Source organism: Mustela lutreola, chromosome 2 (assembly GCF_030435805.1).
Source record: "Mustela lutreola isolate mMusLut2 chromosome 2, mMusLut2.pri, whole genome shotgun sequence".
Classification (NCBI taxonomy): Eukaryota; Metazoa; Chordata; class Mammalia; order Carnivora; family Mustelidae; genus Mustela; species Mustela lutreola.
The window spans coordinates 216,477,878-216,494,049 of NC_081291.1; the positions used below are offsets into that span (position 1 = coordinate 216,477,878).

At 48.6% G+C, this 16,172-nt stretch overlaps 1 protein-coding gene across 8 annotated transcripts in view; it reads left to right on the forward strand.

The window, feature by feature from the left end:
• Positions 1–16,172, forward strand: part of DOP1B (DOP1 leucine zipper like protein B) — a 108,510-nt gene that overhangs the window by 37,760 nt on the left and 54,578 nt on the right. For all 8 annotated transcript variants that reach the window (XR_009351223.1, XM_059164686.1, XM_059164688.1 and 5 more), the window contains 7 exons: positions 3,949–4,138; positions 7,541–7,639; positions 7,965–8,088; positions 9,750–9,859; positions 10,121–10,235; positions 14,020–14,140; positions 15,894–16,013. Coding sequence is in view for 7 of the 8 variants with exons in the window: in XM_059164686.1 (XP_059020669.1) it covers positions 3,949–4,138; positions 7,541–7,639; positions 7,965–8,088; positions 9,750–9,859; positions 10,121–10,235; positions 14,020–14,140; positions 15,894–16,013 (879 nt within the window). In the remaining variant the exon portion in view is untranslated. The remainder of the gene's footprint in view (positions 1–3,948; positions 4,139–7,540; positions 7,640–7,964; positions 8,089–9,749; positions 9,860–10,120; positions 10,236–14,019; positions 14,141–15,893; positions 16,014–16,172) is intronic.

Below are 16,172 nucleotides of genomic sequence, written 5' to 3' on the forward strand. Positions count from 1 at the left end.
AGCCATGAGAGAAAAGCGGGCCCCGTGTCTGCAGCGCTCCAAAGCCGTTCGTTATCAGCTCTCCAAGGTGGATGCTGGTAGAGGGTTCTAGATCTCTGAGTGGGTGTGTATGGGCACAGTGACTGGGATGACTGCTCCAGAGTCTTTGGTCTCTGTGTCCGCGTTACTTTGAGAGAAGTCAGAACTCTTTCTTCCCCTAAGTGCTCAGGAGCAAAGGCAGACACCCCCAGCAAACTGTGTGCGGGATGGGAAAGAGAGGGGCAAAGGGAGGGACCTGATGTCCCCACTGGCAGCAAACGCAGAGGACCGAGTTAGGCCCAGTGACTCACAGGTTCCTGGAGTTGTTCCTGGCTTGTGTGTGTCCATGAACCCTAAGAACGGAAACTCTGGCCAGTGTTAGGACTAATGCTTCACCCTGGCTTTCTAACCCTTGTGTGCCTGCAGGGATCCTGGCCAGACTGTCGTCTTTAAAGTGCCCATGAAGTAGCTTCACAGCTGTGTTTTGCTGCACTGATGAAGCAGGAGTAGTGGGGAGAAAGTACCATAAAGTACCAAATCCTCTCCTGAGGATTTGGGGGAAAGGTGACTATTCTCAGAGGTCTGTACGGAGGCAAAAGTGTGAGTCAGCGATTCTCAGCTGGCATAATTTGTGTCCTCCAGGGACATTTGGCATCTTTCTTTGGGCTGTTACCAGGGGGTAGAAAAGGTGCTGCTGGCATTTAGCACTAAGATTCCCTGCAGTGACGTGATTGTCCCTATGATGAAGGCTTATCTGGCTTCCAAGTCCATCCTGTCCGGGTTGAGAAAACCTGAATTAAATAGTTGAAATAGTTGAAACATACATATGTATCTTTAAGATGATTTATTTTAGAGAGAGAGAGAGCACACGGACGTTCAAAGGAGCAGGGGGAGGGGCAGAGGGAGAGAGAGAGAATCTCAAGCAGACACCCGCTGAGCACGGAGCCCAGCGTAGGCCTGGATCTCAGGACCCTGAGATCGTGACCTGAGGCGAAATCAAGAGTCAGATGTTTAACTGACTGAGCCATGCAGGCACCTAGAAACATATTTAGTGACCTTTCTTTTGGTCGATCCAGACAGCATGATGAGCTCTGCTGGCTCTAGAATTTTTTTGCCCCTCTGGGCACGGACCTGACCTGTGTTGGGACAGGATGCTGTTGTCAATGTTGAGCTCATTTGGACACTCATGCCCAAAGCTCTGTTTTAGCTCTTTGTCCAGTGACCGTTTGGCTTTCCAGGACTGTCCACCAGGCAAGTGGCTACAGGGCCGGAGTTGGGTTCATGGCAAGCAGTCCGTGTCCCTTGCTGTCTGTTGACTAGAGGAGAGCGTGTCGGTGTCTGAGGAAGCTGGTGTTCGCGGGAGGCTGGAGCCCGCCAGCCAGGGTGGGGCAGGATGGATGGAAACTGGAGGGGTTTGGAGGTTGCTGGTTGATTCTGAATAGGAAAGATTCAAGCCCTGGGCTCTGCTAGTTTTGGAATCTCGGAGCTTCACATCTGAGATGGTAAGAGTAATTCTTAGTTAATCGTTACTTGACTCATCCGGGTTATCTTCTCTCCACTATGCTCTCCATAGCCGAGTCTTGTCACAGTTGCCCTTTTGTGAACCACAGCATCATTCAGGCTTTAATATCAGTTTGTTTTAGGATAAAATGAGGCTCAAGCTGCATTTTTTAAATAAAGAAAACTAGCCGGTGCGCTCTGAATATTGAAGAAGGGATAGCTGAGGTGGCTGTTCCCAGATTTCTTGTCTGTGGGACAGCTCGTGGCCCCGGTGCTCCATGGAACTGACTTTGGGAATACACTGTTCTGAGCAAAGGGAGACGTGATATTAGTGCGTTCATTGTCGTGTTTGCAGTGGGTTTTATCTAAGCATCAGTCTTCCCTTGAGAGGGATCCTGGAGAGAGGGAAGCACTCCTGGGGGCCTTCTCAGTTAATCTCCTTCTGTAGGAATCTGCCTAGCCTGGGGACATCCTGTCTGCCCAGGGGACAGTGACCCACGGGCCCCACCTTCTACACCTCCGCTATTTCCAGAGCTGGGTGCGACAAGCTGTATCTGTTTGCTCAGCCTCAGTAGGAGAGCAGTGGGTATCTTTAGCCACTAAACCCTTCTGTGTGTGTTTCCTAAACATTTGGCTGTTAACTCATGCCTCTTCAGTTTTGTTTTGTTTTGTTTCGTTTTTTCTGTAAAGATGATACTGTGCATCATTTGCACAGTAAAATTCAAGTATTTTATGAGACAAAGAAGTTTAGACTAGTTCTAAAGAGAACAAAATTCGCTGTTAATGTAAAAAGGTAGGGGCGCTTGGGTGGTTTAGTCAGTTAAGTGCCTTACTCTTGATTTCAACTTAGGTCATGATCTCAGGGTCATGAGATCGAGCCCTGCATTGGGCTCCATGCTCAATGGGGAGTCTGCTTGAGGTTCTCTCTCTATCCCTGGGTGGCTCCATTGGTTAAGTGGCTGCCTTCAGCTCAGGTCCTAGGGTCAGCCTAGGGTCCTAGGATCAAGTTCCCCATTGGGCTCCTTGCTCAGCAGGGAGCCTGCTTCTCCCTGATTGTGCTCTCTCTGGCAAAAATTTTAAATAAATAAAAATAAATCAATCTTTTAAAAAAATGATAGTAGATAATGTTTTTGTATGAAAAATCTTTGTATACCCTGGACCGATAATTGAAAAGTAAGCCGGACACGATTTGAGTCCTAATAAAGAGGAAAGGGTGGCATTCACTTCACAATGTTTTTGCACACCAGCTGCGTGTCCGCCAATCACCTGGAGTAAGGCTCATCAGCAGACAGCGCAGACCCGCTGGTCATGGCAGGCGGTGGGGCCCGAACACTGACTGTTTGCCTGTGCGGAGTTTTACACAAGCCCCTCTGGTCCTGCTCAGAACGTCTTCCCCTCACTTCTGTATCTCACAGCCGACAGCTAACATGCACACAGTACACTCGTCCTAGGGACCAATGCCAGGAAGCAGACACAGGGTTTGGACGACAGAGGCCTTACTCCAGGAACCCGGGGAGCCCAGTGCGTCACACTGGCCTGTTCCTTCTGTGATGTTTGTGTGTCTTTGCAGAGAGGAGATGTGAGGGACAAAACTCTTTTGGAATGGAGTTCGTCCTCATTCAGTGAAAGCCCTTTCTGGGGGTTTGCTTCTGCTGTTTTACTGACAGGAGCTATCATTGGCCTGGTAAAGCCATTTTCCTTATTGACAGGGAAGGTGCCCTCGTCAGCTGCACACAGGCCACGGGGCGGGGGTGGGGTTGCAGGGAGGGGGCGCCTGGCCTTGGTCAGTATCTGTGGAAAGAACAAGCCCGGATCTGCTGATGATGCTGCTTCTCCTAAGGGATGGACGTGAAGTTGCCGATGGCAGGTCAAGGGAGAGAGACCCACATAGAGACCCGGATAGAGATAAGGGACAAAGAAACGTCAGGCACCAGCAGAACTTCCCAGAGTGGAAGTCAACATAGGGGTGTGCTGTGGGCAGAGTGGCAGGCTTTACGGAACTTGTGTCGGATGGGGGGCCCAGGCGAATGTTGTCCCCCGTGCTTGTGAAGTCACATGTCCCCAGCTGTGCTCAGGTGGGGGGAACTTTATTATCATGTGTCTCCAGTCAGTCGCACCAACCCCTTGGGGCATCCCCTCCTCTGAGCCCCGCAGATCCACAGCGAGTCCGTGGAGAACGATGGATCTCTCTGTGCCGCGGGGACACGACCAGCCGGATGCTTCCCGTGGGCTGCGAAGCTGAACCTCTCGGGGCCACGTTTGTTTTAGCAAACTCCATTTCAGTGACTGCCAGCAGGTGGACAGAACAGAAAGGCGAGAGATGGCAGCCACTCAGAATGAGGAGGAAATGGGCTTTCACAGCGGCGGGAGAGCCGGGCAAGCGGTGGCTGCTGGGACCAAGCCCTTACAGTCGGTATCTCTCGTCCACAGAACAGACGCTCTGCTCCTGAGGCTGTCCCTGGTGGTCGGCAAAGAGGTGTTTTACGCTGCCCTTTGGGGGAGCGTCCTGGTGAGCCCGGCCATCCGCCTTCCCGCCTCGCTCTTTGTGGTGGGCCACATCAGCAGGGACTCGCCGGGCAAGGAGCAGAAGTACATGCTGGGGACGGATTACCAGCTCACGGTGGGTGCTTTGCTCCTCACGGGGACGGCTTCCTCGTGCACAGGCTGTCAGCTGGGGCTGCAAAGGGGCATCAGTGGAGAGCAGCAGGGAAATAGAGGTGTTCCAGGCATCAGAGTATGTGCGCTTAGCTGCCAAGCAAGACGAGGCGTCCGTACGCAGGACTGGGGTATTTGTTTTTCACATATGCATTAACAATTTACGTATACAGATACATGTTTGCCCCTAAAGAGGCCCCTTCTGGAGGCCCCGCCAGTACCGTTAGCTATAAGCAGTGCCCCAGGGGCCTCGCAGAGTCTGCTGCTTTAGCTAGAACCTTGCTTTCTCCGTGGCCTTTGTCACCCAGCCCACCGTCTGCTCATCTCGTTCCCTGCTCCCCTGGTCACCGTCTCTTCAGTCCTGCTCCAGCTGTCGTCCTCTCCTCTCTCAAATCTAGATTGTCAGGGCGCTTCCGGTGTCCATCCTCAGGCCCTTTGGAGGGCTGCTTGCTTCCCTGGCAAGGCCGACCTTTCTCATGACCCTGCTGGATCTTTCTCTTCTCCCCAAACTTCCGTCCTGTGTGTCTAATGGCCTGCAGTCTTTCGCCACCTAGTGGTAAACCCTAACAGCTTGTGTCTCTCCATTTTCACGGCCTTTCTTCCTTCAGTTTCAGAGGCTTGCTTGGACTTTGCCATAATTTTCCGACAGGCTCCTCCCCAACCCGTCCTCTGCTAAAGCAAAGCTTCGCTCCTGTCTACACTGTGCTTGAAAGATATCTGGATTCCTCTTGCCTACAGATAAAGTCCAAACTTGAGAGTATTTTTTTCAAATTATTTCTATTCACATATAATGTATTGTTTGCCCCAGGGGTACAGGTCTGTGAATCATCAGGCTTATGCATTTGCACAGCACTCACCATAGCACATACCCTCCCCAATGTCTCTAACCCAACCACCCTCTATTTTAAGTCCACTCCCAACCTACCCATGCCTTGACCTCCCTTCAGGCCTTCTGCCCCCCTGAATGGACTGCCCAGGCACGCCTGTAGGTCTGTGGGGCCACCTTGCTCCTTGCACTCACCCCCCATCTCCTCTCCACCATCTCCACACACATCTTCCCTGTCCTTCGAGCTCAGCCTTCTCAGAGTTTTGTTGTTTCCCCCAGTTGAAAGATCTTTCCCTCCCCTCTTCAGAATTCTCATAGCTTTTTATTAGCGTTTTTCTTACGGCTCTTCTGTATCCTGTGTCTCTACACTTGGAAAAGACACAAAATGTGTATTGAATTGGTTTGGAATCCATTTAACAGAATGTCTTTGGAGTTTCAGGTTAGCCAGAAGTTCTTTTTGGAACTAAAAGACATTCCTTTCTAGGATCATGGAAGTTGAGGTCTTAGAATCTCACCCTCTGGTCCAAGCCCCTCCAGGTCTCAGCTGGAACATGCGAGGCCCACAGCTAACCAACTCTCCGGTGTCGCACTGGCCATTTCCAGCCTCCTTGGGGGCTTCTGGGTATCACCTAAAACTGGCCCGCGTAGGAGGCAGGCCGGGAGAGACCAAGGAGAGAGGCCGGCCGCTCCAGATCCATAGGCGGCCAGTCGAATAAGCAAGAGAACTAAGAGGCTTGTCTTGGGTGGCCACAGGTCCACTAGAGCTCCATGTCTGTTCTGAAGAAAAGATTCACAGCAGCCGTACTCTCAGTTTTGAAGGGGAAAAAAAATTTTACTGATACTATAAAAAGCTAATTGAAACAGAAGAAAAGGGACATCTGTGCACAGGTGAGGGCAGTAGTAAGCAGTGAAGGAGAGTAAGACAGAGTTCCATCACATTGGGTCCTTCCCGCAGCCGGCCTCTCTAGCTGGGGAAGGCCTGTGGAGACAGCCAGGCCGGAGTCCCGGTGGAGAGGCCCGGGCAGAGCGTCCTCCCCTCAGCTGGGACTTCCAACTGACCATCCCCATAGGGCAGATGACAGGGGTCTGAAGTTAAACAGTTACTCACCTCCGTACAGTTTGGAGCGAGCTGTATTCCTGTTGTCATGCCTTTACATCTTCAAGGAGCCTGGGCTGGGTGTGTTTGCCTCCCCTTCGGGATTCCATTCTGGGGGAGCGCCCCGGCCTGGAGCAGGAGGGGAGGGAAACCAAATTTCACAGCTCTTGCCGTCCAGACCAGAAGGGCCCGTTCTGACTGGGAGGCCCGCGGATGTCCACTAACCAGGATCCCCGGGTCACCTATGTGGTATGAGTCTCAAACACATTTTTTGACCTACCTGTGTATGTGCAGGTCAGGGTGGCTGGTTATGCAGGACAAATCCCAGTGATGAAGTTCTAGAACCTAGGTGAGGTTCGGTGGGCTGAGGTCCGGAGCCGATGACCAAGAAAGAATTCTTGAGACATCTTTGGTGCACAATGGTGGTTTATTAAAGCACGGGGACAGGCCCCGTGGGCAGGAAGAGCTGCTGTCCAGGGCTGTGAGGGGTGGCAGGATACGTACCCTGCGGTTGGGGGAAGGGGAGGGGAAGGGAGGTGTCAACGAGTTTCATGTGCTAAAGGGGGCCTACAGGTGCCCTGATACCTGAGGCCTTGAGGCTTGATCAGTGTTGTCTTTAGGCCAGCCATTAACATCAAGATAGTTGGGAGATTCTTGGTGGGATGTCCTAGTAATCAATCCACTTCAGTCGTCTTTGTTAGTGAGATTTAGGTTTAGAAGAGATTTAACTATATTTACATTCCCTTATACCTCACCTTCATCCTTCAGTTTTGTTTATGGTGGGGAAGGTGACCTTAGGGTTTGAGGAACTCAGCTATTTGCCTCTGGCTATTGATTTGTAAACCAAGGGAGACTCCGATCTTGTAGGATTGTGATTTCTGCAAGTTAGCTATTTGTTTCTTGCTTATGGCAGTCGGGGTGCCAGAGGAATGTCACACACATTACCGAGGGGAGCGGGTGGAGAAGGGGGTGCAAAGTGCCAGCCTCCTGCTCCCTCATCACCAGAAACCTCCGTCCATACAATTCCACACCCACCTGCCAAATCTTAAAAGTCTACGTAGCGGCCTTAACTAGGCTCAGTAACGTATATCGCGCAGGTGTTCTCAACACCACATCTCTGTCGCAAGGCTATGTCCCTTGGGAACTTGAGCGGGCAGGGCAAACAGAGTGCACATTCCAGGATCTGGGAGGGGGTGAGGCGCCACCAGCTCCACAGGACAAGTAGTCTTGTCCATGACCTCTCCAGCACGAATTGCCCCCCAGGGTCTAGGGCTGGAACCCTCATTTCCCACACTGACGCCTGACTGTTCAGTTCCTGGCTTCCCACAGTGGTTTCAAGGTTCCCGGTAGAAGTTACTCTCATTTCTGTGACTGTAAGCAGTAGCCTGCCAAGTACTGCTAAATGTCTGGGGAGTGAAATGTTCATGCTGTCTTATCGTTTACAGGTAAAGTCTCTGTGTGCCTCACTGTTGGACTCAAATGTCCTGGTGCAAAGAAATAACCTGGAAATTGTTCTGTTCTTCTTTCCATTTTATACCTGTCTGGTAAGTCACCTGTGTGCTTCCACGGGAGTCCCTGGTGTTTCCTGAGGACATGGGGCAGGTGGGTTGGACCTCAGAGCCACTTTGTGATCACCATTTGCTTTCAGCCAAAACAATTTTTCAGTCCTTGTTCCTTTCTGTAAGGAGGATGTTTCCATAGCAAAAACTGCATGGCTTCTGGCCGTGGGCATTGCAAAGGTCCAACTCCTTCTGAGAACTTTCTTTTTAAGATAAAGCTTTGTAGACTGGTAAGGAGGATCGCGTGTCCAAAAGCCAGTACTCTGTTCCATCATCCCTTTGCAGTAAAGTGTTCTCTGTCCTCCAACAGGATTCCAGTGAGAGAGCCATTCCCCTGCTCAGATCGGACCTCGTGCAGATCCTGTCAGCGGCCACCCAGACCCTACTGAGGAGAGACATGTCTCTGAACAGAAGACTTTATGCGTGGTTACTAGGTCCTGAGCAGTTTCCAATAAGTGAAAGTCAAAGTTAACATGAAACCTTTTAGTGCTGATTTTTGGAACAAGTTTCAATCTTGGTGATAACGTTTCTGAATCATAAGCTATGGAAAGATAACACGCTGATTAAATAGGGCCTGGTCGGCTGAGTTCTGCCTGCACTGTAGCTTGGCTTATGTTACAGGTATTACACTTAAAAACAGGGACGTAAGTAAGTGGGGTATCTATTGAAGATTGAACATTGAATCCCATTTTAAGAAGCTTGAAATACCACCAAAAAAAAAAAAATTGTAGCTAAACCTTATTCAAGTAGAAACCTGTTGCTGTAAAAAAGTCTCATGGGTTTGGGGGTGTGAGAGAAGACCCACAAATGTTACAGATTTTGTGTAAAAGGAGGTTTGGCCTGGATAGGAATGTCTGTGGCATTGACGTCAAGTTTTGGAAAACATTTGGATGACTTAAGGGGAGAGCTTGAGAACCCAGGCTTCTATTTCTGCAGACAGCCTGTAAACTTGTAGAATAAGAGCCCCTGACTGTTGGTTGGAAGTCTTCATAGGGACAAGAGTCCAGGAAACCACAGGGCTAGGAGGCGAGCACTTTCTGAATTTTATAAATTCCCACGTTCATGTTCTTGAGCAGAAGTGGTATACAAAGTGACCATGAAAGGACTCCATAGCTTTTTTTCTTTTTAAAGAGGAGTTTTGGGTTCACATCTAACCTAAGAGGAAGGTACAGAGAGTTCCCAGCTTCCCCCAGGTTCTCCCTCCCCCCCCACCAGGGTGGCACATTTGTCATAGTCGATGAAGCAGCGCTGGCACGTCATCACCCAGACTCTGGTTTCCATCAGGGCTCGCTCTTGCTGGTGTGCTTTCTGTGGGTGTAGACAGATGTGCGAGGGCGTGTGTCCACTAGGACAGCATCCACACAAAGTAGTCTTACTGCCCTAGAAAATCTTCTGCTTCACCAAGTTTATAACCCTCAACATGGTGGTCTTCTCACACCAGAGTCAGAAAGTTCCCTCTCCCCTTTCTTTCCTCTTTTCTCCCTAGATACAGAACTTTCAGAACCCATTGCATAGAAGTTTATGAAGGATTTCAAGAAGAATATTTACAGGCTTTTTAAGCATTTTTATCAAAAGGATGATTTTACTAAATGATCAGCTCTGTTCTGGTTGACCTTGACTTGCTGTGTATGGAGAGGACCCAGGATCCAAGTCCAGTGCTGAGTCTAGCCTGTTAGCCTCAGCCTCTGAGCCCACGCTCTCTCCTTATACCATGAGTTGCCCTCCCTTGGTCTTTACCCAAAGCTCAAAATAAGGGCATATATGTGAGAACAGCTTGGTTTCACATACTGTCATACAGACGCTGGTTTTAAAAACTGATCCTCATGCCTTTAGATCTTTGTAATCAGACAATCAAAGACACCGAGGGTGAATTCTCGGGACAAACTAAATTGATGCCTGTTGAAGTGGAGTCCTTAGCACCCCCACATTTTTCTCAAAAGAAGAAAATGTGACTTAGTCTTGCCAGATTGGAATTTAGTTTTCTGTTGGAGGAATTCTATTTTTAAAAATGCTGGAGCATGAGACCTTTGTGCAGGATTATGTACTTTAAAATTTTAGATCTTGTTAACAGCTCATGATCCTTGTTCTTTTATAGGTTCAGATATTAAAGGAAATACCATTGTGCCAGAATCCGAGCTCTCAAATTCTTACGAAGACCAGTCCTCATATTTTTTTGAAAGATATTCCAAGGATCTTTTAGTTGAGGTAAAGGAGCCTTTCTGCAAAGTAGATCCCAGTCTAGAACATTCCTGGTCATGATTCCTCTGTGAATTGATGGGCGGGACCTCAGAGCAGACATGGGGCATGTCCTGGATCCACGGTGGGGAAACCTTTTCTGTGCTCATTTCGCGCTGCGTGACTGGTTTTCTCTCTATCCCAGAGTTTTTACAAGTAGAACAACCAGTAATGTCAAACTGTGCTGTGTACAATATCCTGATCTGTGGCTTTAAAAACAAAACAAAACAGGGTCTAGCTGAAATACTGCACCAGAAGTTCTCAGACGCCAACGTAGAGGAACGTCACCACGCGTACCTGAAGCCGTTCCGAGTCCTCGTCAGTCTGCTCGACAAGCCAGAAATAGGTAACGTGCGAAGCGCGGTCACCGTCATGAGCCCGATGTGGATTGCCTGTGCGAGACACATCAGCATGTTATTTTGGGTGTGAGTCCATCAGAACTTCCAAATCTTGAAGTACTTCAGCCCGGTTATGTGCTCAGTGGCCATATGTAGGCACCACTTACGAGTTTTGCACAATAACGTGAGCACTTTTGTTAGAGAAGTCCTTTGAGCTCCTGCTATGCACATTTTGGCGTGTGCGAACAGAGCATATACTGTACTGACTTCGCGAGAATGTTCCTTCTGTCAAATATCCGGCTTCAAGTGAGCTTTGATTTTATTTTCAAGGGAGTAGGAGACCCTCCTCCCTCGTTTTGCCTTGTGACCCGGGGCAGGCACTTCTGCCATGTGGGCCTCAGGCTGTTCCTCTGCCAAATGAACAGAGCTGAACTAGACTCCGTTTCCTAAAGGGTCTCCTGATACACACTGTGGTCCTGTGAGCCTCAGCTGAAAAAATGACCTTCTCTCCCTTGCTTAAAGAGTAGAAATTGCTCCGATATCCATTCACAGTAAGATCTTAATATCCAAAGTGCCTAGGTGGCTCAGTCAGGTAGGTGTCTGCCTTCCACTCAAGCCATGATCCAGGGGCCTAGGATCGAGCCCCACAGCGGACTCCCTGCTCAGCGGAGAGCGTGCTTCTCCCTCCTCCCCTTGCTTCCCTCCCCTGCTCATGCTCGTGTGCTCTCTCTCTGCCAAATAAATAAAATCTTTAAAAAAAAAAATTAAAGATCTTAATATCCAGTCACTTGAACACCATAATGGGTCTCCAGCTTCTCCATAGGATTTTAAGGGGTTTTTTGTTATTGTTTTTTGTTTTTTTTAAAAGATTTTATTTATTTATTTGACAGAGGGAGAGAGATCACAAGTAGGCAGAGAGGCAGGCAGAGAGAGAGAGAGAGAGAAGCAGGCTCCCCGCTGAGCAGAGAGCCTGATGCGGGACTCGATCCCAGGACCCTGAGATCATGACCTGAGCTGAAGGCAGTGACTTAATCCACTGAGCCACCCAGGCACCCTGTTATTGTTTGTTTTTAAAGATTTTATTTGAGAGAGCAAGAGAGCACAGGTGTGGGGAGGGGCAGAGGGAGAAGGAGAAGCACACGTGGGGCTCCATCCTAGGAACCTGGGATGAGCTGAAGGCAGATGCTTGACTGACTGAGCCACCCAGGAGCCCTGAGATTTCAAGTTTGATGCTGTCGTCTGAGCGCTCAGGATTTGGACACTGCCTGGTCGCTGTTTGCAGAGAACAAGAATCGAGGGCTTTATTGAGGTCCCTTCTCCCTCTGCTCTTGGGGTGGAGGTTGGAGACCGTTTATTCATTCAGGGACAGGCATGGAGCATTTGCTGTGTGGCAGGGATGATGCTAGGTTCTAGGGATGCAAGGGGGGGGGAAAGGCATCCAGTCCAGTTATATGGAAGGGAGACTCTGAGGTCCTCATGTGTTTTTACTGTTGTTAATCATAACAGCTGACATTTTTTGAGCATTTTTTTGTGTGTGAAGTGATTTGTATACATCATTTACATCTCCCTATGTACCTTCTTGCCTCCAACAACCCTGAAGTGGGTTTTCTCACTATTCCCATCTTACAGATGGAAAGACAAAGGTTGAGCAAAGTCAGTGATTTGCCAGAGGCTGCCTGGGAGCTGAGATTAAAATGCAGTCTGTTTGACTCTAGAGCCTAAGCTCTCTGACAGGGCATAGCTGCTTACCTGACTGCACGCAGACCCACCACACCCGAGACGCTCGGTCATGGAACACGGATGACCTTGTATCCCGTGATATCCCGTGACATGTACAGCTCTAGCTGCTCTTGGCCAGACTCAAAGCATGAAGTGTTTGTCCCTCCCAACTCTGGCCTTAAGTGCCCCTGAGCTTGCCCTGTGCCTTTCCCCTTGTCCCTCCCCTCCTCTGCTACCTCAGTCTGCTGGCGATGGCTCTACCTCTTTGTGTGGAGTGACTGCAGCTCAGAAAAATCACGATTTCCACTAAAAAATGAAGTGAGCTTTGTAAGTGTATTGGGAGCTTCCTGCATAACTTGGGGAAATGACCAAATTAAAAATGTAACCGTATTTTGGAGGCTGAGGGTTTTATGACCTTGACCCTCAGCCAAGTGAAGTGTTGCTGCCATCTTGGGCTCCAGGTCGGCGTTTCCAGACGGGGATGAATGGCAGCCTTCTGCCCGATCCAGCCGTCTGATTTTCCTGTCTGTTACTTTCGTTGTCCCAGGGAAGACATACTTGGGAGGCAGAGGAGTGGATTATACAGAAGTAGAGCTGAAGGGGCAGGGCGGCCCTTGCTCTGCTACCAGGCATCCGGCGCTGCCTCATTTTCTCCTTCAGTCATGGAAACAAACTTGCCTTCATTTGTAAAAAGCATTCAGCATCTTCACACTGTAGATAAAATATATGCGGGGCTTTCGGTGAAAAAAGTTTTCTCAGAGGCACATCCTCTGTTTTTGTGAAAAAGAAGCATAAAAGAGTGGATCGATCTGCTGGCTGCTTTTTAACACAGATACGTTGACAGAGCTTTCATTTCCTCTGAATCGATCCAGTTGTCCTCCCTTGAACACATGGGTGAGAGGTCGCTCCCTTCCCTGCCCGGTGGTTGCTATGGACGCAGCAGAATGTCTGGCTGCCTTCCACCTGCCTGATCGGTAGGAATGTTTCCCTAACCTGCAGCTGGTTCTGTTCTTTTGTGCCATTTAGTAAGCTCTCCAGGAGTGGTGGCATTTCTTTTGTGGGATACCAGGTCATGATTAAAAGATTTTGTGGGGAGCACCTAGATGGCTTAGTGGGTTAAAGCCTCTGCTTTCAGCTCAGGTCATGATCTCAGGGTCCTGGGATCGAGCCCCACAGTGGGGCTCTCCGCTCAGAAGGTAACCTGCTTCCCCCCCTCCCTCTGTCTGCTTGTGATCTTTGTCAAATAAATAAAATTAAAAAAAAAAAAAAAAGATTTTGGAGGGGTACCGGACTGGCTTAGTCAGTGGAACATGTGACTCCTGATCTCAGGGTCATGAGTTCGAGCCCCAGGCTAGGTGTAGAGATTACTTAAAAAAATAAAATAAAATAGGGGTACCAGGCTAAGTGTCTGACTCTTGGTTTTGGCTCAGGTTGCAATCCCAGGGTCATGAGATTGAGCCCTGCATTGGACTCGTGCTCAACCTGGAGTCTGCTTGGGTTTCTCTCTCTCTCTCTCTGTCTGCTCTTCCCACCCCTGTGTTCGCTCACATTCTCTCCAAAATAAATAAATCTTAAAAAAAAAATAAATAAAAATGTAAAAAAATGTTAAAAGAATGTAAAATAGAAAAGTGGTCCTACTCATTGGTATTTATGCTGAGTAGCATCTCTGGTCAAGCAGTTTGTGCACACTTACATACCCTGAGCACATATCCTGGCTCCCCCAGACAGAGTCTGGCTTGGATAAGTTCCTTCGCCTCTTGGTGCCTGTCCCTTATCTGTCATCAGTGCAGCAGTGCAGTCCCTGGTCTTATGGCTATTGGAAGGAGTAAATAAGGTTTAACCGATAGAAAATGCTTAGAACAGTGTCCAGCACGTGGTAAGCACTACAAAAATATTGGCCATTTTCACGGATGGTATTCCCCAGCTAAAGTTGTCGTTGTCAAACGAGTTTCTGAGCATTTTAGACAATGAAATTGTGTGTGCAGTTATGCTCTCTCTTTTCACACCTGTGTCATTTACTGTTGTAAACATGAATTGTTCGTCTTTCTCTGACCGTTTTTGTTTTAACTGCAGGCCCTCGAGTGGTTGGGGATTTGTTTCTCGAAGTCATCCGGGCCTTTTATTCTTACTGCGGAGATGCGCTTGGCTCCGATCTTAAACTTAGTTATACCCAGAGTGGAAACTCGCTAGTAAGGTATGGGTTTGCCCCCCAGCTTCATGCTTCTTCCCCACTCCCTTATGGTACGAGTCTCTTGTCCTTGCTGTTTATTAGAAATTATTGGGGCTGAGAACATGGGCACGCAAGGGATCACACCAGCCATGAAGATAACTGATGCTCTTGAGTCCGTCACCATGAATGGCCTGTTTCCTATTGGCTGGCGTCAGAGGCATATGAGCTAGTCTCTGCCCAGCCTGGGCTGTACAGACCCTATTTACTGGCAGGTGCACAAGCCGTTTAAGGGCAGCTGGATCTGGTGTCCCCATGTGGGGATTTAAAAGGGAGGACGGCAGGGGCTGAGAGAAGATTGGGAGGTGGAACCAGGGTCCAGCGGCAGAGGGGACACCCAGCCAGGGGCTCCCTTGAGGACATGTGCTGCAGGACACCGAAGGCAGAGCATGTGGGGTTCAGGACCTGGCAGGGGTGTTGTCTTGGAACATGTGGTTTTCTCTCAATCCCGGGTTTTGTTCTTGCTTTGTTTTGTTTGGTTTTTTTTAAAAGATTTTAGTTATTAGACTGGTGGTGGGGTGGGGAGAAAGGGTTGAGGGAAAAGCAAGCTCCCCGTGGAGGAGGGAGCCCTACACGGGACTCAGTCCCAGGACCCCAGGATCATGACCTGAGCCGAAGGCAGACACTCAACTGACTGAGCCACCTGGGTGCCCCTTGCTTTTGTTCCTTTTAAGACAGTACAGTCTCTTCCTTTTTACTTTATCCTTGATGTAATTTCCTTCTGCCTGAACTGGCATTGCGTATATTGAAAATATAAATCTATTTGAAGATTTCTCTGGCTTCTCAATTGTGAATGTACCAAGAGTTCTGAGTGTTTGCTTTTTTCTCCTAGAATGTTTGCTCTTTTCTCCTAGAATTATTATTTTTCTGAATGTGAAAGTAATACATGCCATTTGTGGAACATACTGATATTTGAAGGTATCAAGAAAAAAGATATCACCCACAATCCCACTGCCCTTGAGAGAAACACATGAAACATTTTCATTTCTCTGCAGACTTGGAATGCATACACTAATCGATAGTTGTATGTCTTTTATTTTAAAGGTGGAATTCCGGGGCTGCCTGGGTGGCTGGGTCCGTTAAGCGTCCAACTCTTGATTTGGGCTCAGGTCATGGTCTCAAGGTCATGGGGTCAACCCCATGTCAGGCTGCATGGTCAGCAGGGAGTCTGCTTGAGATCTTCTCCCTCTGCCCCTCCCCCAGCTCCTGCACGCTCGCTCGCTCTCTCTCTAAATAATATACAAAGATGGAATTACGTTAGCTATTTCGCTGCCTTTTTTTTAAATGCAAGTTGTGGGTAGCTCTCCTGTCTTCTGCAGTGGAGCGTAACTTTGCCTTGGGCTCCTCAGTAAGGATTTATACTGGTTTAAAATAAATCCCGACTGACCAAACGGGTGTACCATGTTATTTCACCAGCAGGTATCTAAGGCCTCACACATGGGCTAAAACTGCTTTCCTTTACCAGAGTCTTTTCACAGTAGCTCTTATACTTACTCCTAAGAGAATGCCTCAGTGTAAGTATTGTTTATACAGTGTAAATATTGTTTAGGATGGCGTTATGCAAACTCTTTCCTATATCAGGCCAATAACATTTTTACCTTTATTTGATTTGTCTGTCTCTCTAGAAGTAAGTAAACGAAATACAGTTTTTTAGACATGGTGTTCTCACGATAGACGGCTTCTCACAGCTGCATTCATGAGCATCTGCCTTCCTTTACAGTGCAATAAAAGAAAACAGAAATGCCTCCGAGATTGTTAAAACAGTGAATTTGCTGATCACGTCCCTCAGCACAGACTTTCTCTGGGACTATATGACCAGGTGTTTTGAGGACTGCTTTAGGTAAGTATCCAGTTTGGGATTATGGAATGTTCAAGAGGCTTTTGTGGTTTCATAGCTGTTAACGTGGCTCAGGTTGGGTGGTCTCTGCTGAGCACATGATGGGAAAGAATTCTCTTAAAATTGTAGTAGAATAAAAAAACATTGCCGGTAAGAAGCCTC